Below are 27,252 nucleotides of genomic sequence, written 5' to 3' on the forward strand. Positions count from 1 at the left end.
GAATATGTCTGGTTTGCAATGATTTTGTGCCTGTAGACATTAAATCACACTCATATTTCGTTTCAAGATCTGGATTTTGATTTACGCCTTTTCCACGTGTCTGCTGTTCTGAGCATGCGCGCCCACACACGTTTTCCTTCACTGACACATTAGGCACGTGCCAAACACCACGATTTCACGTGCAGGTGCGCGTGCGTTGGACGTTTCAAGGCACTTTCGTTCGTTCTTTGCTAAAAGAGCAGAGTTGTTGGCTTCCCGGCATCATAGCTGTTGTCAGATGCACACGCGCGCTGCTCGTGTAATTGACACTTGTGTCTGCCTATTGATTTGTACCGATCAAGGTCGTGCGGTACTTTATATCAGTAAATGAGGTCGATCGTTTCATACTCTTCGTCTTCATTGTATTTGGGCTTGTCGAAGGTATCGATGTCAGGAAGTCTGAAACAGATATTGTGAGCATTTACAACACAATTATGGCGTGAGTGAAAGGTGACTGAGTAGAGATTTTACACCGAATTTCATTGCAGTGCTATCTCTGACTTAAAGAGGGGAAGTCATGCATTATTGTCTTCCTTATCGCAGTGGGGTAGCCAAACGATTAAGGTATTCGTTAGTGTCGTCGATACCCCGGGTTGGGTTCCCCACATTGCTAAAATATGTGAAACCACTTTCTGGTGTTCAGCGCCGGGATATTGCTAGAATATTGCTAAAAACTGCATTAAACATTACTCATTTAACGGCACTCACAGCAAATGTTACAGCTATAAATAGAATGCTGCAAAGAATCGAGTGCTTGATGCAACACCCACGTTTTCCTTTCTGAACAGCAATATTCCAGCAGCTGAAACACCACTAAAGATCCTGGTTAGAACTTCATCGGCCCATGATTGCCGTAAAAGGGGACTAACGGGACTGGGTGGTCAGGCTCACTGAACAAGCAAACAAACAAAAACAAGAGACAGAATGAAACAAACAACCCCAAACCGAACCTCACAGTCCGATCAAAGGAGTCACATTTAAGTCTGTTCTCACTCCGCGGTATATGACACAAGTTAATGCTTGGAAACCACATCCTTACCTCAGGTATTTTACCTCCAATACAACCATTTCGCTGCTAGTGAACCCACATCCTAACTCAAGAATTTTATCTCCTACACAACCATTTGGCTGCAAGTATCTCTTGTAGAAAACTGCACAAGGACATATACAGCCAATGGGTATTAAGGCTGCTTTTAAACTGCTACAAAAATCATAACAAGACTTATCCATTCCAACACCTGATGCCAGCTGTTACCCAACCCGGGCTTATGGTGCTTATGACTAGTCGTACAATGGACTACTTTCAGAAGTGACTGTTGTTAACTTTGGCTTAAAGCAAATTTACTTGCTCACAGCTTATAAACTTCTGGACAATGTTAAAAAGCACAGGACATAAGATTTTTAAAACGTTCGTGTGGACTGGCTGTAAAGCGAACGATTAAGCACTTCATCAGCACAAAACACACCTTTAAGCGATGATGGCTAACATCAAAAGTGTCGCGTTATTAGCCTCTCTGTTGGGATCAGGACGTTCCTAGAAGTGACTGTCGTTATCTGGTCATCCTCCTCCTAAACACATTAAAACAAATCGGTGATAGTGCCAGTCCACACCTTTATATAAAACACTGTCGGGTTCGACGCAGATAAATCAATCCGATCTTCCTAGCTGAAGAGCTCTCAAAAGGGTGATCATCGCGACAGCTTATTAACCGGCAATTGAGAGTCTTTGAAATGGCCACATCATAGAAGTCCGTTACATTATCTGAAGCTTCTTCCAGACGTACACGTCGGAGTAATGTTTCCCGACTGTGGTAGATTCGCAACGGACCCTTAACGCTCAACACACTTTGAACTTTTTTCCTTTGATTAGCTCCACAAAACAACATCGTGAATCCGATGGTAAGTCCATAAGCCGTTGTCGCGCATCAAGAAGTGGACGCCATTGAGTGACGTGTGGTTCTATTAGCCGTTTCAAATGAAATGGATATCAGCACAAATGATATCCTACAGGTCTGGGACAAAAGCCAAGCTCTGGGATCGCGAAGATTCGAAGAAAAACTATTTATTCCTAAAGCAGGAAATTTACCATTCCAAACATAGCTTTATAATCTTTACAGCTCTACATCAACCACACTCGTGAAGATCAGTGTTTGAATTGTAGCACGACAACTCAACGAAGGATGAAAAATTGCAACACTGTTCTTTAATTACGACACATATATAACTGAAACAGTCAACAGTAATGACAGGATGTGGTGGGGACTATGAGAGAGGCTAAGCACTTCTCAGACGCAGACCAAGTCCAACCAACGTTGTTCTTCGGACTTCGCTGCTCAGCTGGTCTGCTAGTCTTGACAAAGTATCATTTTGACTTTTTTAATAAAGTGAAAAGGCAAACTCAATCCACTGATTAGGACAGGGACTTGTTTCAAATCCACAGGAGGCAACATATTGAGACTTACAAGAACTAAGACGGACGAATGTTTGTGCCACAATTTAAGCGTTATTAAATTGTATTTTTTGTTAAATGATGTAAAAATATTTGGATGTATGGAAAATTTTGAAGAATATGAAGATGATAACATTGGAGAATGATAAACCATCCTGATACACACTTCACAGTTGAAATTATTAGCAAATTTATGTTTCCTTCTCTGATAGTAACGTAACGTGGTCCGAGTTTTAACTTCATTTTACAATGAATACACTCAGACGTTGACATTTTCGGAACAAACCTATTCGGTCGAACGGGGGACCAAACTGTGCAGAGGCGCAAGCCTGACGGAGAAGTCTGAACATAGGTTTGAAGCTAAATACAATTATAGCGGGTTGATGCGCTAGATCCCAATGTCAAATATTCCAGATTAGCCTCATGGTGACGAAAAACATTATTAACTACAGCCTGTTCGTTTCTCATTGCCACCATCTTTGATGATATTTATGCCGTTTCGGGGTGCTATGGTTGCCGTATTTGGATACTGTGACCGCCTTTTTGTGCTCTCGGCAACCGTTCTCGGGCTCTGTTGTAGCTGATACACGCATTTTGTTTCCATTTCAGACGATTAGTTTTCCGTTGCGTTTCGGTTTTAGAGGATATTGTGGCAGTGTCTGATGATTTTTGTTCTAGTTTGGTGTATATGAGTTCAGTTAGTTTTGATGATTTGTTCACCGTTGGTATGGTAGGCCTGTTGACTGGTGGTGTTGTCCGTTGGTCGGTGTCGGCGCCCTTCTGTACCTCAAGTTGCCTTCAGTGTCGGTGCTGCTTATATGGGGACTGCTCCCCAGGAACACGTCAGCAATACGTGAAGACCAGTCAGCATCTCCCTGCACATCTTGTCGACGTAGCGACCAGTCAGCAAAACGTGGCGACCAGTCAGCATTTCTCCAGACAATTGGCCAAAATATCACAACTCAGTTAAATCTCTATCTATTCAATTAGCTAGTCATTAGTGGTGGCCAATACAATCATATTTTTATTTGCTCAATTTGGCCTTATCATCACAAGCTCTTGTCCCGCACTGACCAATTTTACAATCTACCATGGAAAGCAAGCCTGCCCGTGTACACAACCTCCAACCATAGTGTTACTGAATTGGTGTTCAGCAACCCGTGCCTGTCGGAGGAGGCGACTTATGGGGTCGGGTGGTCAGGCTCGCTGGCATGGTTGACACAGTGCCCCAGTTGCAAGATGGATCCTTAAGCGGTGGGGTGGTCTAGTGGTTGAAGAGTTCGCTCGTCACGCCGAAGACCCAAGTTCGATTCCCCAGATTGGTTAGATGTTCCAAGTCCATATCTGGTGTCACTAGCCGTGGTTGCTGGAATATTGCTAAAAGAGGCTGAAAACCATCATCATTCAGTCAGTCCAGCATTAGCCACTATCAGTTATGGCGGAATACCTTCTACATTTGGTACAGGTATAAACATGGTAACTCACTGTACAGTTTGTTTTGACTGTTTGTATATACTTATATAATTCATCAAACAGGTCAGTGTTTCACAAGACAGCAAGTCGACTCATCGTACATTAAAGGGCGCATTCTCTACAGCTAACTTAACGGCTCAGCATGTCGACTATTAACTGCAGACCAATTTTTCCATCACTCAGTAACACATAAATCATTTTTGAAAATTACAGGAATGGAAAAGACGTCTTTGGGGTATAGGTCAGAGGAATGATGCTGTTCTTGGAACTTTGCAAATAATTGTCGGAAACCTTCTGGACTCTTGTCTGGCCGTTTTCCGGCATTTTTTCTCAGTGCAAGGAGAACCGATTGCCTTGTCCCGCTGTTCCGTTTCCGAGAATACATCTCTTACTTCGAAAGGACTTAATTATGTAACCTGAGTTCGCCTGTCCTTACATCATTATACCTTTGGGTGCATTAAAATTAAAAGTGATAATTTAAAAGGTAATCACGGGTAGTTGTTAATGTCACTTTATAGCTGTATATGGATACCAGGTAGAAAGGAAACAATTTCTTTTTCTCTCACAGTGCTTATCCAGTTTAAGACGTTGTGAGGACCAGGGACCCTTGCTGTTAAAGCGTTCACCTCTTAATGCTCTCTTTCTAATCCCAGTTGGGTACAATGAAATACACTCATTTTCCCCGCCCCTTCACCCCTAAGTCGTGCTGCTGACTTACAATAAAGGGGTGTCGAAGAATCAGTGTGCGAAATAAATTTAGTTTCTAATATTTGCTCTCTAGTCGGGCTAGCTATGCCGGAATGTTACCAGCCCATAAAATAATCAACTAACTCGAAATGCGACCAATATTCCGTGTTCAAACTTACTTTGCATAAGACTTAAGAACGGCGAGCTGGTCCTCCCTGACCATGCTGGGGTCCAGCCTCCCATCCTTTAGATCCCGAGCTTGCTTCTTCATCAGGAAGCTGGAGAACTTGCTCAGGGCGTTGCCCAGCGGGTTCATGTCTCTCTGGGGGGACGGGGGACGCTGTCGAGGGGGCATGACGTATTTCTGGTCTGACATGTCCAGTGGGTTGTCGACGATGTTGTCGTGCAGCGACATGAACAGCGGGATGTAGCACATGTAGTCGAGGAAGGAGATCTGGAATGTTGTTCAAGACAGATATGGAATAATGGATTCTGACTGTTGTGGATTGGATGGTTAAATGTCTGATATGATTCAGTGTGTGTCACAGTGCCCTGACTGCCTACCCGGTTTTTCGTAAATAAGCACTTACGACAAATATAGTGTAGTGGGATACATATTCTTCCCACGCACGCACGCATATTTTTGTTTTGCTTTCCCATACAAAACAAAAATACAAATATATCAACCCCCATCCCCCACCAATCCACCCCAACACAAAACCCCCCAAACTAAACCCCAGACACACACAACTAGACACACGTGCATGCGTGTACTACTCCCGAACACTACACTAATCTTCATTTCACCATCTCGCCCCATGACCTAGTTGACAAACGCTGCCGTCGTTTGAGGTGCAAGTAGATGATGTTGTCGACACTCACCTCTCCCCAGGAATTCGGCTCCATCTTGTCCATAATATATTCCTGCTGCTTCCAGTTGAGTCCACCTGCGATCAACTCAATCTTCAGGGATTCCGCGGTGATGAAGTTTGTCTGTCTGTCAGAACTGACGTTGTGGTAGAACATCGCCTTGTAGAGGTCCAACTTCCGCTCTATGTCCGCCAGATTGCAGATCTCTAGATAATGCTTGCTGATAGAGCTGGGAATATCATGGTCAGTGTTTTCAAAGGATTCAAGGGACGATAAACATGTTAATCATAATGGCAACGACTAATCAACCGAATATCCGTCGTGCACGGTTTCACGTGTCGAGTCTGCTTTCAGCTTAACCGAAACGCCCGAAAACTACAAGATGTGTTTTATAAAAAACATGTACTGAACGCAATTTTCGAAAAAAATAATTCTCATGAAAATAGGTGTTCATGTTTATGTGTTCTATTTGAAAAAGACAAAATGACAGGGTTGCGTTTCTTTCGCTGTTCAGTATATGCTCATATGAAGGGGTGACCTTAGCGTCAGCTCACTGACATTCTGTGTTTGCAGTTCGCTGCACCAACTTCTGTTCCTCTTCTTAGTTACAGTCTCAGGGTTAATGCATCATAGAAGGATTTTAGACGAACTTGTCATTCTCAATTCCAACAGATAATTGCTGGTGTGCTGCAAAGTGCCACATATTTAACGCCTATGTGGCACAGATTTAAAGTTCGTATGCCACTTATTTAATGTTTAAGTTGTCAAAGGTTCAAGGTTTGTATGCGACACAGATTTAACGTTTCTATGTCACATATTTAATGTTTATGTGTCAAAAGTTCAACGTTTGTTTGTTACGGATTCAACGCATATGCGACACAGATTTAACGTTTGTGGGTAAAATATCAGCGCTTATGTGTCAAAGGTGTATATGTCACAGATTAAACTTCAAAGTTTATATGTCACAGATTAAAGTTCATATGTCACAGATTAAACTTCAAAGTTCATATGTCACAGATTAAACTTCAAAGTTCATATGTCACAGATTAAACTTCAAAGTTCATATGTCACAGATTAAACTTCAAAGTTCATATGTCACAGATTAAACTCCAAAGTTTATTTGTCACAGATTAAACTTCAAAGTTCATATGTCACAAATTAAACTTCAAAGTTTATATGTCACAAATTAAACTTCAAAGTTTATATGTCACAGATTAAACTTCAAAGTTCATATGTCACAGATTAAACTTCAAAGTTCATATGTCACAAATTAAACTTCAAAGTTTATATGTCACAGATTAAACGTTTATGGGTTTAGGTACTTACTCCATCTGTGTGACCCTCTCACACAGAGCCGTGATCACCGCGAACATTCGGAACGTCACCTGGCTGGCATCGTCGATGTCCAATACCTGAATGAAACGTATAGTAATGATGACCATTCTTAAAGCTCCTGTGTCCACACGTGTCTGCAAGCTATTATAACTCCTGGCAACTCAAGTTGCCCGTGAGGCGCTAGAACGTAGCCAGCCACTGCTATGAGAACAGCTAGGTCCTAGAAAGGTCATTTCATGGGTCAAGCTACCAAACGTGGTCACCCATCCAAGGACTCTTCTTGGCCAGTTTTGTTTAACATCAACTGATTTGTAATCTGGGTTTTATGAAAACAACATATACCACAAAAAAAACAAGATAACGGTTCTTTTTCAATTTTTGGAATTGACGTCATTGGGGGGTGTACTCATATCCGACATTTTCTAAGCCCGTTACAGTCTGCTCCCACGTCGGCGTGATAGACTGAAAGGGTCGGTGAAATTGTAATATCATGACAAGAGGAGGCAGATGGTAGTTCTGTACCACAGGACCACCAACTACCCCAACTAAGAGACATGGCAAAAATCGATCGTTGTTCCCGTTTGTCTTGAAGTCGGTTTACATGTCTACATCAAATAGGTTACACAGGCGGGTCCGTTCATTATCTAACATCGACACCAGAGAGGCCAAAGAAGGATGTTTTCGCGTTACAAATACAACCACTGGTGCATATCAAGTTCTGAGATATTCTAGCTCGACGGTCTGTTTGTGAAAGGGAAGGTGATGTAGTCTAGTGGTCAAAGCTCGTCACGTCGAAGATTCGGGTTTCATTCCCACATGGGTATAATGTGTCCCCGCTGTGATATTGTGAGAATATTGCTTGAAGCTATGTAAAGAAAACCCACCCTTTCGCTGACTCGCTGAAACTGTTAACACAAATAAAAGCTCATTCAAACAAAAATTAACCAATGTCTTTATATCACTTTGATAATGAAAGATCTATGTATAATTTAGATTATAATGGATGGAATTAGCAAAGCGCACGCACGCATGCACACACATACAAACTCCTCTGCCACATACCACGCATTCTCTCTGACACAAGCACCATCTCTCTCACATACATCCCCATATATCTATCTTTCTCTCCACACACACGAAAGAGAAAGAGAGAGAGCAAGAGAGAGAGAGAGAGATAGAGGGGTGGGGAAGGGGAAAGCAGAGGAGAGCACACACACATACTTAAGTGTTACTATTAAGACATACGGCTCACCTTGAGGACATATTGCACCTGTTTCGATGTCATGTGCTGAATGCTCGTCACGCCGTCAAGTGCCGTTTGAGTCTCAAGGTAGCTGATGACAGTGTCAAGGTCACGATCCTCAACCACAAATGCGCGCGCATATGACTCCAGTTTTCCAGGATCAACCAGTCGGTAGTGTGACAAGAAATCGATGGACGAATCTGCAATTAAATACACGAACCAATATGAGATCGTTCTGACACCACTATTTCTTTGAATTACATGTACTGAAAATTACTTTTATTTGATGGTGCACATACAGTGAACAGGCCTATCAAAGAAAAGTTTCCCACTGTGCAGAGAAACGCAGAAAAGCCCACATTACTTTAGGAAATGGTAATATTAACGTAATACCTCGCTACTGAAACATCAAAAACAGTAATTTTAAATCGCTGAAATTGTATAAAAACCGAAGAGCCGGCAACTTTAATCTTGCGCATGCGCACATGGAAGGGGAAGTTTTGACCACATGTTCACATTTTCCAGCTTGCAGTCCCTTTTAAAAGTATTCCTATGGCGTTATTTGTCATTTATCATCATCTTACATATATGCGCATTTGTTTCATTTAATAATTTCGTATAAAATGACTGACAGTAATTATCTGGACATCTTCAACAATTTTTTTTCGCGAGGCGATGAACAGCTGCTCGGAAATTTGAAAGAAGCGCGGATCGTAATGCGCATGCACAGTGGAGGTCAAAGTTCGCTAATAGTCTTTCAGTTTCATCGTCTTTCGTTGCCGGTTTTACCGTTTCAATAGCAAGGAAATATGTTTAACGTGGAATTTTCTGCGTTGTTTTGTTTTGGCACAGTGGGGATGCCCTTCGGTAGGTCTGGTCAATTTGGCGCTTTTAAGAGGGACATAGACGCGAATGGTTGCGATGTTGTCGTAAGAGGCTACTACACGTAATAGGGTTTGAAGCACACTGATAAGTGGATCCAGTCGTATCCGTATGACGTAGATCGATGCTTATGATGTCAAGTATGGGAAATTCTATTCATGATGCGATCATTAACAGACCACCATTATGAAGCTGAAATATTTCTTAGAGAGACATAAAGCAACAAACTGACATTTAAAGCAAAGCATGCCTGAAGTTTTAAGCTTTGCAATTTAATCAAACAGTTGAAGAATCAAAGTAGGCAAGTGTTCTCGTAATCCACTAATGTGCTGTCAAATGAGGATACCTTGACCCTTTATGAAAATAAATATGACTTGGATTTAACAATCTGCCAAAACAACCAACACACATCTGCTTTAAGTGAACTTACCTGTTTCATCTAAATCTGTTGCGTATCCGAGCTTGACCTCCACCTGGCACTGATTAAGGACCCTGTGAAGATGCTTGCGCAACTCGCTCCCTCCTCGTTGCATCAGCACGTTTACCCTTCTCGGACCCTTCACTGTAACAGACATTATGACGTTAAACACCACAGTTAAAACTAGCAATGCGTACCCGTCGTGGACCCTTCAATTTGACAGACCTTATGACGTTAAACACCTCAGTGAACATAAACAATATGTAATCGTCGTGGACCCTTCACCGTAACAGTCGTTATGACGTTAAACACCACAGTGAGTGCAATCAATATGCACTCATCGTAGACCCTACAGACGTTATGACGTGAACACCATCGTGAATATAAGAAACGTTCATCTGCGAAAGACGATATGACGTAACGCCACTGTTAATATTCGCAAGCCGTCAACCATTAACCGTGACACACGTAACGCCATTGAGAGTATAAGATGTGATGACCCGACGTGGATCAGGCGTTATGACGTTAAACACTACAGTAGTGGAAAAACATTACGTTGTAGACACAAACCCGCCGTGGGTCTTCACTGTAACAGACACGGTGACATTAAATACTACAATAGAAGCAACAAGGGACGTAGCAATAACTTCAAGCATCGTTCATCCGCACTGGACCTTTCACTCAAAGTTACATTATGACGTTAAACATGTCACTACCAGCTCCCCGGGAATCAGTTAAATGTGTGTGACGAGTACATTGGCACTGATAAAGGTTTGAGACTTAGTGCTGTCACTTTTAACAGCCAATTCCGAAGAACAGATACTCGTTTAACGTCATTTTAAGCGGTAACGTCATTTACACGACTAAGAGAATAGAACGCAAACGTAAAATAACAAATAGTTTCCTTTTGATATTGTGGTGTTGGAATAAATGTAACGTGAACGATAAAGCCAGGTGTATGTCTAATCGTTGATGGTTGTGATGATATGGCAGTGGCGATGATCATTACGCACTGTCAGTTGTATCTAATTCAGATTCTATCAGTTTGTGATATGATTTCAAGATTTTTGAACCTAGTACTTCATCAATGCTCCCGCAAATACAAATGTGCTATTTGAAAAAAAATTATGGAGCGAGATTTTTCGAAGTGTTACGCAGACACACTGTAGCCAATATCACACGAGGAACTCACCAGTTTGCAAAATAATCGAAATGACTTTGAATGACAAAGATAAGAATTCTATAATTTTTTACGCAAACCCTTCGCCATCGTACTTCTTCGTATGGAAATGACGAATTATTCTATCGCAAAACATTCGTAAATTGATTTCGACCGAGAGAGTCAATAGTAAAAAAAAACATGCCTATCTTTTTGAGTAGATTAACAAATCTAATGACACATTTTTGGCGGTTTACTTGGCAGTTATGAGATTCCATCAATATCCTCTGGGCTCTAACTACGTTTAAAGAAAGTCAATAACTGCCGTGTCAACCAAAATATGACATTTCCTTTCTGAAAGTGTCATGTCACGAACTGTAATCATGTCAATCACCAATGGGGCACTGTTCTGCCAAAGGTTAATCTTTCTATTGGTCATATTCTAAACTGCGCGAAAATCTGATAAGATTAGGATCCAAAATTGCATGATTACTGTTTCAAAGAAATATGGATGGCGTCTATAAAGTGCACTAATTTCCCGTAGTTAGCTTACGTTCGTTCTAAATTAGGAGGCAAACACGTAAAACGTTTTAGATTTGTTCTTTCAGGAATGTTTGGATTACACGGCTCTTGCAGTTCATTGCTTTCTGGTGTTGTTCCAGCTCGGGAGAATTATTGCGAATTAAATATTGTACTGTTTGAGCTGAACTTTGTGGCTTTTTGAGATTGACTATTGATGGCTTTACGTCGGCTTATGGTACGTGTGGAGATTCAGGGCTTTCACAGTACAGTGTACGAGGCATGGAAGTTTTCTTGTGTAGTTGGTCGAGTACATAGGTAAAATTGTCACACCATGAATAAACGAACCAAACTGGATATATGGAACAAAACACTGAGTCTCCATTGTCAAGGTTAAACTATACATGAATTGAGAATTGATGAAATCTTCGAATTTGGAGCGACTGAACCTTGTAATGATATCGATGTAGGAATGATGTTACCGTCACTTTGAACGTTTCGGGTAATTCGCAGATTAACGCGTTTTGGAAGGTCAAGGTGTTGGAGGAAAAAGGTTCACTATAAAAAAAAGTTTAATCCTACCTGAACGACCTATCGGAATAAGACACATGATTTTGCGCACTATGTCCCGCTGACGGCCAACACCCCTATTTGAATATACATGCACTGTAGTGCACTATGCATCACTGACCGTCAGTACCCCTATCTGAATGACCTTTCGGTTGAGACGCATTATTTGATTGTGCACAATGCCCCGCAGACAGCCAACACCTCGGTTTGAATGAACTATCGGTATGACACGCATGATTTGCACCTGCACTATGCCCAGTCGACAGTCAACATCCTCCTTGAATGAAATTCCGTTATATGAGGAAGCTCTGTTGGTTTTCCGCTAATTCCACGCAACAAGAACCTCGCCGACATGCAACGATTGTAATCACAAGTCATTAGACATTCCTGATTGCTAGGAATTGACTATACGAGGAAATACTAGACAGCTGACTTGGAAGTGATTGAATATAGACGGGTTGTCATAAGCAGAGAGATGGTATCGTTTGTATTAATGAGCAGTTCGATCCGCGGCCGTAACACGCTACTACGCTCTTGGAATTGAGTGTGGAAGCTCTGAGATAAAGGAATTTCTTGTTTTGATGAACTCCGCGGTTGGATGTCCAATGTAACCAGATGGAACTGTTTGAATAAGAAATCTGCATTGGGATAATCGAAGTGAACAGTTTAATCCCTAAATCTACTCCGATAATTTTTGTCTTTTGAAGCGATTGATTATATGTCGAACTGGAATTCAGCAACGGTAAACTTACGATTCTAATCACCAGAAATGTATCACGGTTGCATATTTTGTATTTGCTCATAAGGCTTCATAAGGCCAGCCATAAAAAACCTGATTGTTTGTCGCCATATAGGTGGAATATTGCTGAATATGGTGTTAAACTAAACTCACTCACTCATTCATTTATTAGCCGTAATAGAGCCCTAGGCCCCGGTCCAGATCGTCACGAATAGAATAAAACTCACTCACTCACTCACTCACTCACTCACGGAAGAAACATTCACTAAAGCCTTGTTCCTGCCTGTATCGCTCTCCACGACAACATATTTAGAACGAATTACAACTAACAGTTTCCTTCCCTTCAGACTGGGATCCGTCTACCTCTACTGATTCCGTTTGATGGGGATGCTGAGCACATTAGACGCTGAAACAGTCTGCTCTGAGAGACATCACAGGTTGTTTTGCTTTTAATTTTACGGAAGTCGTACCGTGTACTTGCCTAGGTGGACACAGCTACAGAAGACAGGGGTCATTAATGGCACGAGTATTTAGGTGCTGGGAGGACAAACGCGACCATGGACAGGGTCGCAAAATCTAAAATAGTTCCATAACATGGAGAAAATGGTCATTTACATGACGCATACACAGCCGTTCAAGAAATACACGAAAGAGACCGATGAACCATTATCTTAAAAATATTTTCAAAGGAATCTTCGTTTCGGAAGAATAGTGGTTCATGTTTTTATGTCCCCCTTTCCAATACTCTGTGATGCTTCATTGGGACTGCTAATCTGTTGATGGGTAACTGTTGTAGAAGACAGAGAATCGAATTGTTAGTTATGCTGGCAGTTCTTTACAGGTACGTATTCTGAATATAGTGCAATATACATCAGTCTCTTTATTCTAATTCGGTTAGGGAGATGAAAGCCTATTTATATGGACATCTCTTACAGTAATTTAGCATATTGTCTGTGTTTGTCAAATTATTATTTTTGTTTGTTTGGAGAAACACACAAATGTCAACATTTTTGTATACATAGTTACATATTGTTGTTCTTGTGGGAATTTGTAGGCTTCCCTGATGTGTAGAGGCTCAGAGTAGTTCAATCTTCATTCCTATTTTTACTGTCGGATCATTATGATCCTTCCATTTGATGATCCATCGTAGTCTCGCTATTAGAGTGTACTACTTTGAGTCTAGAGTTTAGAGTTTACTACAGGGTTCTGTCGTGATCATTGACGTCCAGACTTTACTAACAAATACGTGTTCCTTACTTCACACTTCACACTTACTCGTAATCTGCGGGCTAACATTTTGATGAAGGCAAACTTGTTTCTGACATCCATACTTAACTACAAGACATAGTCGTAATCTTCACTTCACATCAAAGCAGCTTTATAATTAACCTGGTGCTGTCGTAATTGTTATTCTACCATCAATACTGTACTATAGCGTGCAGTCATAATATACGGTGGTACACGCTGTGTAACATTCACATTAAATTGCAGGTTGAGCTGCAATCTTCTCTCAGTTACCGGAATTTACGAAAGAGTGAGTGAGGATTGCTTTAAGCCGTTTTTAGCAATATTCCAGCAATATCACAGCGAGGGACACCCGAAATGGGCTTCATGCATTGTACACATGTAGGGAATCGAACCCGGGTCCTCGCCGTGACGAGCCAACGCTTTAAGTACTAGGCTACCCCACCGTTCCTGTTCAAAAGATGTTACATGGTAGATGTAATCACCGTCGAGATACATAACGTCATGCACTGGTCTGCAGATATTAATACATCCATCCATCCATCCATCCACCCATCCATCCAGCCATCATACATATGTACATCATGAGATTCCACAATTAGTTCCATTTGTAATAAACCATATCATGAGTAATCCGACTCTGTATAATGAAGGTTTACTTGTACATACGTCAGTCATATGTGTCCAGTGTGACTAACTAAATGACCTTACATGTGTTGATGTCCAGCTCGGGATCTTCTGCAAGCATCTCGTCCGTGACCTTGCTCAGATCGTAGGCAGAGATGGGTTTCGTCCCAATAGCGAAGACGCCGTCTTTGACAACCACGTCATTACCCAGCTTCTCCTGTATAACAAAATCCAGATTGTGACATTCTGCAAGCAATTGTGATCTTGTATGTGTAGATTGGATGAGAGGGAGGGGAGAGACAGATAGATAGATAGATAGAGAGAGAAAGAAGAGAAGAGAGAGAGAGAGTATCTGTGTATCATCGTATCTGGACATATACAGTCATGTTTAGCTTTGTCACTGTGGCATATACATATCCTTAGCTGGACCAGACAATCCTGTGATCTATTCTGTCGGAAAAGATCACTTCGTCAAATGCCCTAAACACATGAGGTCGGCTATATTTAGCTTATCACGTGGGTCTGTGAATAATGGAGAATGGATTGGGTCACGTAGACTAGTGGTTGATAGCATAAGCACCAATCAATGCACAACGTCAACCGGATCACTCATTTTAACCACCAGAGTCCCATTTCGTCAAGCAATTGTAGCGCTAAGATGATTATAACTTCCATACCTTAACATAGACTTACGAAAGTCGTAACGCTGCGATCACTTGTGAAACGGACCCAAGCTATTCGGTTTCACGCTTTTAGGGTACCGGGTACGTACTGTGTGTATGTGATACCAACATGTGTGAATTTTATTTTACATATCAGAGGTTGTGTCTGAATACGAGGTTTACATTCATGCTGTGTTTACATTCATGGAGTGACTGACATCTGACATGACGTTTTATGGCGCAGCACGTGATGCAAATGGTAATGCAAATTTTGCCGTTTGATGTTTTGTATTTTCACCCAAGCAATGACTTCAGGACATAAATCATTGCTTCAGAAGAAAGCATGTTTTTCGTTTCAAACAGCCGACAACTGGCGAAAGCCACTATGAAATGCAAGGTTGTCAAACATACGACATCGTTTCATTCATTTCACTGCATTCTATTAGATTACGCTTCCACATAGGTTTTGCAGCTGCTTATAATCATCTTAGAACAATACAAACGTAAGTATCAAGAGACTGGCTTCAAGCATGAAGACGTGATCAGATCTCGTGGTACGTTTCAAGGGCAAACAAGGTCACAGTTAAACTGACACTGAATAATCATCAAACACCATACCACATATATACATCGAAAATGCATGTTGTATGAAGCATTCTTGTTCAGTAGGAGGTATTTGGTATTCATACATATGATTGGATTTGACATTTGAGTCGTTCCCTCGGCAGAGTGCTGTATTCTTTATACAATCCGCTAGTCAATATTGATGGCGAATTAAGATGAATGATGACCTCGGGGAAGGAAGAGATCACTTGAGATTCAACCAAAGTCAAACAACCTTCCAACTTAAGGGAGGTAATCGAATAAATGTCATTTAGTCAGCGATGCTGTTCCGAGTCGGGGCGGACTTAGTCGTCCTCAGCAGCTGTACGTCGGTGCTGTAACAAGGAACTGTCAGTCTCGGGTTGCTAGGAACTTAGAAAACAGGTTTGGGTAGGTTCCCGACGCCATAACATCATGTTTAATTCCCTATTTATTCCCTAACTGATTTTGTTAACATGCTATTGACTAAGCATTTCAGACGGACGATCCCTTTGAATTCTTGTGGGATTTTCACTGAAATCCGGTTCCGGTGGGTTTGGGGTTGAAGGCTTTCTTATACGAAGGCGGTGTAAATGCGATATTTACAGGTTTAGTCTATGATATTTAACTGCGGAAAAGAGAAATAGATAAGACATTATGCAAGCTTCAACTCACAAACGGATTATTGTTTATATCTATTTTACTGATGTCAAGAGCCATTTTTGCTATAGGGCTTGTTGAGGATATACTGGCGGACAAAAGTAAGTATGTTTGACGGCGGGTAACGCAATATGGATAGACAGATGTGATGTTTCTGATATTGGTTCTTTCCCAAGTAATTTAGTTTGCGCGAAAATCCCTATGTTGGAAGAAATGGTTGACGCAAAGAGATACGACTGGGTTATGTCGAGAAAACTTTAAAAAATCTCAGTTGGCTTGTACTATGAAACCGGAATTAAAACTGGACTAGTAATACAATCGCAAACGAACGTACGCACGACATTGTGTTGAGGAATAATTTGAAAAACAAAGTTAAATCCTATTTCGTGTCCGATTACTTCGAAAAAGCAAAAGGTTTAAATAGATGTAGGTCTTGGATCATTGTTACCCACAACAACAATCCTACAATGTGGATCTTTGCTCACTATATCAGTCTCTGGTTTCATTTGATACATGATCACGTGAGCATCATGTGACACATGGTGGTCGAGATAGGAGTTCGTTCGAGACAAACACTGTTGCAAAGTTGATGTAAACCCTGGGTCTGTGAATGAGTGGGTGAGTGATTTCGCCACACTATACTGCTATATGACTATAGGAGACACAAGAATTAAGCTTCCCACATTCCCACAATAGCAAAATCGAGCTAAGGCCTTTGACACGAGAAACGATTCCTGAATTAAGCTACTAAAGCAGGGTGATTGAGTAAGGTTTCACCTCACTTTTAGCAACGATCATTGGCACATCAATGCACCTGCTCTTAATAAAATTAGCAACAGAAATGAATCAGACAAAAAATGTAGTGGTTGAAGTTAACACAAAGGCGTAAAATATCACGTGACTGATGACGTCAAAAACTAAAATAGTTCCTACAGTAATCAAAACTTAAAATGTACTACCGAGATTCACCTCTTGACGGGACTACAAATAGTATCCTCCAAGTATCAAGGATTAATCTCTTGCTAAATTACCCAAATAATGGATTTGCCATACATTGGCATCTAAGCATGTTGACACTAAAGGGGCAAACATTTTATACCCTGTGAATATCAGTTTTGTAATTTCACCTTCAACCGTTTGACTATTTCGTCCACTGGGAGTTTTGGATCAATCCCCAGCCGCCGAAGAACGGCACTGGGAATCCTTTTCACGTCAATTTCTTCGCCGTCCTTGACCTTGAGCTTTCCATCTTCCCCCATTTCAAAAACGCCGAGGTCCTCTGGAAGAACCGTTATCTGTGTTAATGGTCATTCAATAGCGAAGCAGGCAAGAAAGTGATTGTGTAAAAATAACTACGCTTGCTAGATTATCTAGACATTATCATATGATGGTTATTCCGTCTGATTTACCTATTCAAAACGTTTTTGTACCTCATTTACAAATAGTTGATCCTTCCCATTTGTCTATTCATGTCCGGATCTTCCAGAACCTGCGTAATGTCAGGATGTATTCGCTAAACACTAAGCGACGTTAATTGAAGTATGCGCACTCACTGTAACACTGTTCTAAACTGATGCATAAAAGAAAGTACACAGCTGTTTTTTCGCCATTTTCCAACACAGCAACGTCAATATATATTGAAAAGTGTTTTGATTGTGATGTCAAGTTATTTAAAGCGTGTTTCGTAGAGTACCACGAAACTCGTGATTGGTTTGAATCGCTTGTACATAATATGCAGCAACATTATAAAATTCAGTCGATTGAGATTGTTAGAGGTTTACCAGTTAATGACACACATCAATTTGGCAAGATTATCAGCAACGAAGCGAGTACGAGCCACTGGAATGTCAAATGGGGACCTCTTACAGCCACATTGCCAGAGCATTCAGCTGTACAAAACAGGCCTCATCGTACTAATACGACAATCCCAGAACAGCAGCCAGGTGACACTTTCTTTTGTACGTCAGTATATAATGACAGATTGACTGTGTTCAGTGCACCAATAAGAGAAATTGTACGCACTAAACTGAAAATTAGTAGAGTGATGAAAAAATCTTCAATACCAAACAAATACAGTTATAGTTTGGGTTTTTTCCCCATTTGCCTGATGATAAGACGTTCTCGGAAATATATTGCTAATTTCAGCAATCCTATACTTGACATTTCTTTAAGATGTCTGATTTGTAAATGACCATCATATCTCCTTACCCGCTGGACTGTCCTGACCTTCATTGACCTCCGGTTCAACTGGAATGATAAATCTACACGTAGAACCATCACCACGATGATTAAAAACACAATAACACAAGACGATATTGAAAAGAAGGGAAAAAAAACGCCAAAGAGCAAACCTTATAAAATGTGATAGTGTTTCTTTGATGCTAATAACACAGTGTACGTCGTTTCATGTTCTTGGTACTCGTGTAAGATCACCATGACGTGCTTAAAAACCCTTTGTCTGATCCAAAGAAGTTTCAGAAGGAGTGAAACCAATATTTCTATGCGGCACGGAATAACAGTATCGGCCATGTCTGAATGCCAAGGGGCAAACGTGGTCATTTCTTAACGGCTTTTCCCATTTAGTTTTGGTGCAGTGTGTCGAGCCACAAACAGAAAATTAATTACCTCATAAGAAGAAAAACACGATGAATAATATCAGTGGATCAGACCAGAGCGTCGTCTGGCTATAGTTCACCATTTGCGCTTCGTGAGATCAATATTAGTCATTTAAGTTTTTCCAATTCGCTCCAAGCTTATCGCAACCCTATTGATAAAATCAGCCCACATCAACAGCTCATTACTAGGCGCTGAGAAATAGGGATGTGTGTTCTGAAACTTTTAATATGCGGGACAGTCGTTAGTTTGATGTTTTCTGATATGCGGAGGCACTGGTAAGGAACAGAGGTGTCATATTCTTTGATCTCACCTTCATCCGGGTTCTCGAAGACACTGACGCGGCTCTGAAACATACATATGATGGCTACTCTGCATCATTTGGTGCTGAAAGTTGCTGAAGATGCTGAACATTTTAAATGACGTGATATTACCACAAAGATATTGTTCTTAAATACAGCGGAGTTTCTTTTATCTGTGCTTGTTGGCAAATCAGCGTTCAGCAAGTTCAGTTTTCTCATATTGTTAATATCACAGAAAATAATCATTTCTTTAAATTAAATTTCCATGATGTAGATTGAGTTTGAAATGCTACAAATGTTCTTAAAACATCATTTTTGTTATGGGAGGATGGGAACTTTGAAAATAGACTATTGAATACTGGTCGGAGTATCTACCAAAACTAAATAGATCCCATCATAATTATAGAACGACGTTTTCAGACAGGATAGATGGAATCAAAGCTACCAAGACTGAATTCAGTGCCCCGCATTGCCGTGGAAAACATTAAGTTTATTACATTCTAGAGAGACAAAGGATAAACTGCTTCAAATGAGCAATAAAACGCATACTGGAACTGTGTGGGTGTTTGATTTCCATGGATACGTTAAAAAGGATGAGTGTTGTGGATTCATGACTCTCTTCATGTACGGCGAATATGTATAATGTAATCAGTGGCAATAATAGACGAAAGTAGCTGATTTACAGAGTTATCAGAGAAGATCAATCAGACATCCTTGGGCAAGCGGCGTTGTTCGAAATATGTCTTTGTTTACCCATCAGTACATGGGTACCCGGGAGTACGTGTAAGTTTTGTTAAAATTGCGGGTTCAGATAATTTATTTGTGCAGCAGAATACTGGATACTTAGAGTACCAAATAAAGATATGTAAAGAAGTAACCCAAAATGAAAACTTTCCTTTGCATAGGCCCACTCTTGTAAAGGTTTTGCTTTGGGGGTTTCATAGTTTTCATGCGAGTGTGAATGCAAGCAGCTCAATCTATATCTGGGGATTATTTTGAATTTTGTGCCATCCTAATGTGCCTGAATCTACTTGTCGATTTAAAGGAGAAGCGAAGGGGTAGCCTAGTGGTTAATAACGCTGAAGATTCTGGTTCGATTCCCCACATGGATATAATGTGTGACGCCAGTTTCTGGTACCCCCCACCGTAACATTGCTGAAATCTTGCTAAATATTTATCCATACGTTCTTATAACATTTCATTGGTCTGCGTGGGCCATCAGTGTTGAAACATGCTACTTATAGTCATTAGTGCGTGAAAAGAGCATTATGCGTGTTTAGCAATACCCTCGCGATACAACGAGAGAGACGGAACTGGCAACGACAAATTGTATTCTAATGGGGAATCAAACTTGTGACTTCATCGTGCCGACTTAACGTTTAAACTACCTGGCTACCAAACTATTGTGACGTGGCTAATGTAGTGTTCTAGTCCTGTATACGCAAGTTACTACTAGCCTTCACTTACCCTTGTGCCTGCTCTACTCTTCCGTCTTACATCTGAAATAATGATAATGGCCATTTAAAAAACACACAACAAAACGCCTGTTTCCACATACTTGTACATGCACAAAGAGCAAACACATTAGTGCTCCGAATAACACATCCAGCCTGTTTGGCGCTGGAATATTTTAATCAAATGACTTATCCCACCTGGTACCCATTTTATCCTAGATGAACAGAAGCACTTTTGAACAAAATCCCTTGTCTAAAGTGAGACCATATGTATCACATGTGCTTCGTCCTAAGTCCTAGAAACTCTCGGGAGTCAAGCTACCAAACACGGTCACCCTTCCAAGGATCCTCCCAATGTTCATTCACTTTGACTGATTTGTCACCTGCGCTCTATGCAAAGGACCACATACCATCACAAGGTGAACACAACGCACAGAGTGAATGTCTATAGATACATCTGAAATGTTGTTCTAGCCTCCTTCACAAACACCCATTATTCACATGACTGACAAGCTGTGCCACATCAGAAAACATTTTGATCATTCGCTGGTCATTGCAAACACATGCTGTGTCTATGTTTGTTGGTCGTTTAACCAGCACTCAGCATTCGGCCTATATATCTGGAGTGAGTGAGTTTACTTTTACACCACACAATACCAGCTCCATGGTGGCGGTCTGTAAATAATCAAGTCTGGATCGCAATTGGGGTGCAATGACATGTGTCAACCAAGCCAGTGATCCCGTTGGTGGCCTCTTATGCTAAGCATGGGCTAATGCAGACCATTCTCTACCCGGGTCCTGGATTGTTGTGTAAACTTGAAACAGAGGGATTTGGCCTGATGAACAAGACCATGAACTACTCGAACACATCGCCGTTCTAAAATAGCACATTTCGAATCAAAGAGTGATTTCCAAAAAATCTTAGAGTGTCGCATACTATGGAAACTTATCTTACCTTTGTCATCACCTAAATTTAACTTTAGAACTGGCATCTTTGGAGGCTTGAATTCGAAATTAAACCCGTCATCTGAAGAGAAAATAAATATTAATGTAACGATTTAACCTTTTGTAAAAAAAAAAAATCCCCAATAGCAACAAAATGAAAAAATGCAATATTCACACGTTGTGACAATTCTCAGTATCGTAGGCGGGTACCAAATTGGGGTGAAACCGTACTCTCTTACCACGGTACAGTACCTATTGCGGTAGAAGGCCTGCGGATCAATTCTTTGTAGGTTTGGAATGTGAGATATGATCATAATGACGAAAACTGACAACAAGAACCAAACCTTAAATTGTTTGATATCATGAAATAAATAACCATAATAAATAACCATAATCTTTTTCTTTTGAAAAGAACAAGACTAATTTTATGATTAGATAGAACTGACTGTGCGAAAACCGGAAATATCGAATTTTTGGATTGGATTACCGAAACGAAGGCAAAATACCGTGGTTCTGCCAATACCGTGATACAGAACTGGAACCTGAAAACGTTTAAACTATAACTGTATCTACTGTGCATGATTGAGTGTTTAGCGTTACGCCGCATTTGGCAATATTCTAGTGATATCACGGCAGAGCCCACAAGAAAATGGCTTCACGCATTGTACCCATGTAGGGAATGGAACCAGGGTCGTCGGGGTGGCAAGTGAACGCTTTAACTACTTAGCTACCCCTCCCCGATTTGATAGACAAAACATGGTGAACGATCACATGTCTTACCACGACTTTTCCTCGGCATGTCTCTGGCTGTGGGCGTCTTCTTCGTCCAACTGGAAAGTTCAATTATTTGTGTCACATATGTGTCCATTGCACAACACAATGACACAAACGTCACGTATATTCATTATATCTTCGGCTACTCGAAGATATAATCCATAAAGGCCACATCACCATCGTAAAACACATGGGAATAATAGATACACTGTTCATGTTGATGGCAAATATCATTAGGTGTCCAGTATTCTTCAAGATGTATTACGGGTAATATGAAATTTTTAAACACTCTATAAAAATAATCTGAGTATTACTTTAATTTATCTACAACAGACCACAACACAAATAAACTGGTACGATTAACCGGAACATGTTATGTATTATGTTTATTAATAAATATGATAACATGATAACTATGCCTTTTTAAAACTTTTTAATGTGATTTAAACCCAGGAATCTTATCTCGCATCACTCCGTGTTAATATTTTCCATGGCATTAATTTTACTTTCTTTTTCTCTCATATCACATTTGAAAAATATTAACCTTTCATAAGGCTTCGTGAAATGTTAATCACGTTCGTTAAATGATACGTTCTATATACCAAGGTGGATGTGTTATCACGATAGTATATATGTTCACGTCTTAACAATCCAACCTGATGTTAGACCTTTTCAATCTTATGTCATATCTATCTCAAAACTGCAAGAATGCAGGAAGATCCAAATGATTTTAACTGAAAACCTTTCTATTTCACTTTGATATTTTGCTTTCATACAACTCAAACACTATAACATGTAAATAAACGCTGATGAAACGTAAAAAACAGACAGGTTTAACTGCCAGCGTCAATATGATCAATCAAGGGCTCACTCTGAATGCGAAGGTCCTATGTCTCTGGCATCGGTCTTCTCGATGGTGCCACCGACATCTCTGGCTGGACCACGCTCATAAGACACCATGCTCTTCGGTTTCTGCCTCGCCTTTGACTGGAGTGTGGACATGTCTCTGATAGGTCCGCTAGGGGCTCTCCCTTTTGTGTTGTCAGATCCGTCTGCTGTTGCTGTTTCTGCCTCCGCCGCCGCAGCTGCCGCTTCCGCCGCCGCTGCTGCCGCCGCGGCTTCTGCTTTGGCTCGAGTTTCAGCCTCCCTTTGTCTGGGGTTTCAATATGTATAAGGTGAAAACGTGTTGGTAATTCGAATTTCAGCTTCACATTCTGAGAACATGATCACACTTTCTAAGCTGATACATCAGAACCTGAAAAATATATTTCATCACAATTTGATGATTGATTCGTTCTTGCTTAACTCAGCGAAATTCAAGCTGTATGGCGGCGGCCTGTCCAGACAATCTAGTGATCAACAGCTTGAGTATCGATCTACGTAGTTGGGTTACGATGACATGTGTCAGTCACGTCAGCGAGTCTGACCGCCCGTTAGTAGTCTCTTTCGACAAGCCTGGGTTACTGAAGATCAATTCTAATCCGGATCGCCCAGCTAACTGACTGCGGTCTGTAAATAATCGAGTCTGGATCTCCTCACCCACAACTGTGCGCAACAACTCACGCGGTCAGGGTACGATGTTGTGCACTCAATCTGACTACTTTCCCGTGTAAACACAAACGCGGGGTTCTTTGGACCGATTCTAATGCGGTTTTCCCTGTGGATTTGATGCAATGATATTACAAGCTTTGATGGGGATTGCGTATAAATGTAATTACAGTACAACAGATGGTTCTTCATATTTGTGACGAAAACGCCACTTGACAACGAGGGAAAACTTCGACCATAATTGTAGCGATTCTGGGATTTGAACACACGATCATGACAAAGAGACGTCGAATGACAGGCTGTCGTTTATAATTACAAACCACAAATATGTAATTCACAACGTGCACGGAGTTGCTGCTTGCGAAATGCCATTACTGAGGTACAAGATCCTCGATCCACAAAGCATTCGTAACGTTGCTACCTTTCGTAAGGCCTGTGAATATCGTAGGACTACGAACGTTTTGTGGATCGGGGCCCTGAAACATACGTCAAGCCATCCTTTTTATGCTATTTATTAGTGGGAGCCTGGATTAGAACTGATCCTAGCTGCATGAATTGTTTATTCATCAGTCACAGTGGGTGACGTAGATGATGGCGTGTTGATTACGTCAATGTCGGGGATCGTTACATGTAGTATCAAGCATTGGATCTTCTGGTTACTTAGTAATGTAGAGGTCATCGTCATATTGATGGATTATTGGTGAATATTGTCATCAATAAAACACACACACAAACACACACACAGACTAACACGCACGTGCACGTACTCACGAACAAACCTTGCACAACATGTTGTGGTCATTTACTGTCATTTATGTCGTTCTGTCAATAAAGAAGCCGTGGGAAGCCTAGTTATTCTGTAACAGCAAGACAGTGTGGGTAGCCTAGTCGTTAAAGCGTTCGCTCGTCAAGCCGAACACCGAGGTTCGATTCCTATATGGGTACAATATGTGAATTCAAGTGTCCCCCCTCCCCCTTCCGTGATATTTGCTGGATTACTGTTACGCAAAAGTAAACTCGGTCAATCATTAACGAGTCAACGGTGACTATGAAGCTAATCAATGATTCCTACTCTCTCTTCTTCCTCTTCATCTCGTCATACTTGTCTCCAAATTTCTCCCTCATCCTCTTCTCCCTTTCCTGTCTCCTCTTCTCCCTCGCCTCTAGGTACTCCTTCCTCTCCTCCTCCGTCATGGCTGACAGGTCCGGCTCTTCTTCCGAGGAGTCGCTAAAATAATCATCTTCCTCAATGCTAACCATATTCGACTTCCGCCGAGACCGTGGACCGGTGGTGGGCATGCCCAGTCCATGCAGGTCGATCCCGTTGCTGCTCGCTTGTTCGGACGTCTTCTGGAACTGCCTCTGCCTCATCGGCAGGCCCCCCATCACCTCTTCGATCCATGGCTTCTGCGGGACGTTGTCGTGTTTCTGTTGCCCTGATCGACGGAGGGGACGTTCTATCATCCTCTGAAGCCGACGGAGGTCCTTCTTCCCACGAGCGGTCTCTGTGAGGTAACTGGAACAGGAGGGAGTTCACTTACCATTTCAGCGGAATCATGGCGGGTTTGCGACATCTCTGTCATGTGATTTGTGATCATTGTTTAACGCTCTACCTAGCAAATATTAACAGTTTGTAAATAATCGAGTCTGGACCACACAATACAATGATCAGCAGATCAATCTAGCACGCCACTGGGATAAACTGACATGTGTCAAGTCACCCACCGTGAGCACCTGATCCTGTTAGTCGCCTCTTACGACAAGAGTTAATGAAGATCACTGCCAATCCTGATCTTCAAGTGCACTCATGTGGCGTGAGCTAAGGTGAAGTTGGACTTCACTCCGTGTGCAAGATTTCTGCTCTCACAGAAATATTTTAGTGGACGTGTATTCACGCATGTGTGTGTTTGTTCATGTGTCTGTATGTGAGCACGAGGGTTTCTGTGTGTCTGTATGTTCTTGTCCTGTCTACTTTTATAGTGCTAGTCAGTTGCGATGCCTTGCTACAGTTTAACATGTATACCATGAGCAGGACAGTAACTCCGAGCCACCTCAGTGCCCTCCAGTACCGTATTTAACGTAATTTTAACGTCATCTGGTACTTTGGGCAGGAGAGACGATAGGGTAGTCTAGTGAGTAAAGTATTTCGCACGGTCACGCCGAAGCCCTGGGTTCGAGTCCCCACATGGGTACAATGTTTGAAGCTCATTTCCGGTATTCCATACAGTGATATTGCTGGGGCAATGATAAAGGCGGTGTAAATCTAAATCACTGACTCACCTGGGACAGTAGGGTGATTCTGAGGTTAAAACGTTCGATAATCAGGCCGAATACCCAGGTACAATGTGTGATTTTTCAGTGGGTAGATTAAAGTGCAATCTTGCCAGAGTATAGATACAAACATCATTAAGGTTGTACTTGCCCCCTTTGGCCCATCCAAAAGACCGGGGAGGAGGCTTTTCTGACAGGTGTATGGAGTAAAATGAGTGAACGACATTTCATCTGTTTTTAGACATTTTACACAATTTCATCGGCATAACAGAGGTTGATAAATAAAGAAAAATCCACTTTTCAAATTTGACTCCTTACCCACATCACAGAATCTGCAATTAAACCTATTATGGGATACAGTAACGTCACGAAGTGAATGCATCTGGTGATTTTGAAAACAAGTCACGTCCCTTAGTTTCAGATCGCCGCTCTGATCACGTGGCTGCAGCGTCTGCAGGGAAGGTCAAGGTCGGTGGGTCTCTAACACAAAAACATGGTCACCTTGTCTGGCGCTTGGTATTAAGGTGATAAAACAAGGAATGGCCGACTCGCAGAACACTGTGCCAGAGTGGAATTCCATGTTAAACTGAGTATGGCATCTCAGTAGGTTAGCACTATAGAACCGGTAACAGTCTAGACTAGTACAAGAAGTCTGATACAGCCATGGCTGTAAGGATGCGCGTCAATATAAATATTCAATAACTTTGAACGTGATTTTAAATCCATTTCAGCTCACCATTAAGTTATATGATGTTAATAGGTTTACATGTCATCTATATATGCTTCAAATTCCACAGGAGTAATTCACATGATATAGTTGATTCAATTATCGTAAAAAAACATACAATGACAATATTATAACTCCCATCACGCAAGCGTTCACATGTCGTGACGATGCACAATTTCCTGGAAATATACTCTTAAGAATTTTAGAAAAACGAATAACAGTGTTTTATTTAATTGGTATTGTAATTTGATTTGGTCAATGGCGTGTTGGTGTAGTTTTGTTTTTCTGGGATTGTATTGATAACCCAGGAGCTGAAAGGTCAGAACTTCAGAAATCGCATTGTCTCGTTGTAGACTTTACGACGCCACAAGGAATAATAGCGCCACCTACATGGTGCATTGATTAACATGTATACTTACTCGTCCTCCGATATGGAGCCTGAAACAGACGGAATGACAC

At 41.3% G+C, this 27,252-nt stretch overlaps 1 protein-coding gene across 1 annotated transcript; it reads right to left on the minus strand.

Annotated features, from left to right (window-relative positions):
* Positions 1–326: 326 nt before the first annotated feature.
* On the minus strand, positions 327–25,259 carry LOC137297025 (uncharacterized). Its single transcript, XM_067828971.1, has 15 exons — positions 24,868–25,259; positions 23,119–23,400; positions 22,254–22,303; positions 21,484–21,555; positions 20,528–20,573; positions 19,086–19,117; positions 18,368–18,406; positions 17,287–17,438; positions 14,340–14,472; positions 9,409–9,540; positions 8,106–8,296; positions 6,845–6,930; positions 5,531–5,747; positions 4,828–5,102; positions 327–438 (listed from the first exon to the last, which is right to left on the minus strand). Exons 1-15 carry the CDS (start codon positions 25,257–25,259, stop codon positions 360–362), a joined length of 2,178 nt encoding a protein of 725 aa, XP_067685072.1. The 3' UTR covers positions 327–359.
* Between the last annotated feature and the right edge of the window lie 1,993 nt (positions 25,260–27,252).

The sequence above is a fragment of the Haliotis asinina genome, chromosome 9 (assembly GCF_037392515.1).
Source record: "Haliotis asinina isolate JCU_RB_2024 chromosome 9, JCU_Hal_asi_v2, whole genome shotgun sequence".
NCBI classification, from domain to species: Eukaryota; Metazoa; Mollusca; class Gastropoda; order Lepetellida; family Haliotidae; genus Haliotis; species Haliotis asinina.

Coding starts and splice junctions, on each gene's coding strand:
- LOC137297025 (XM_067828971.1), bottom strand. CDS start 25,259: ATGATAGAACGTCCCCTCCGTCGATCAGGGCAACAGAAACACGACAAC. Junction 23,401..24,867: donor ATGAAGAGGAAGAAGAGAGA/GTAGGAATCATT, acceptor TTGAAACCCCAG/ACAAAGGGAGGCTGAAACTC. Junction 19,118..20,527: donor ACAAGGGTAAGTGAAGGCTA/GTAGTAACTTGC, acceptor TATGTTTCAGAG/CCGCGTCAGTGTCTTCGAGA.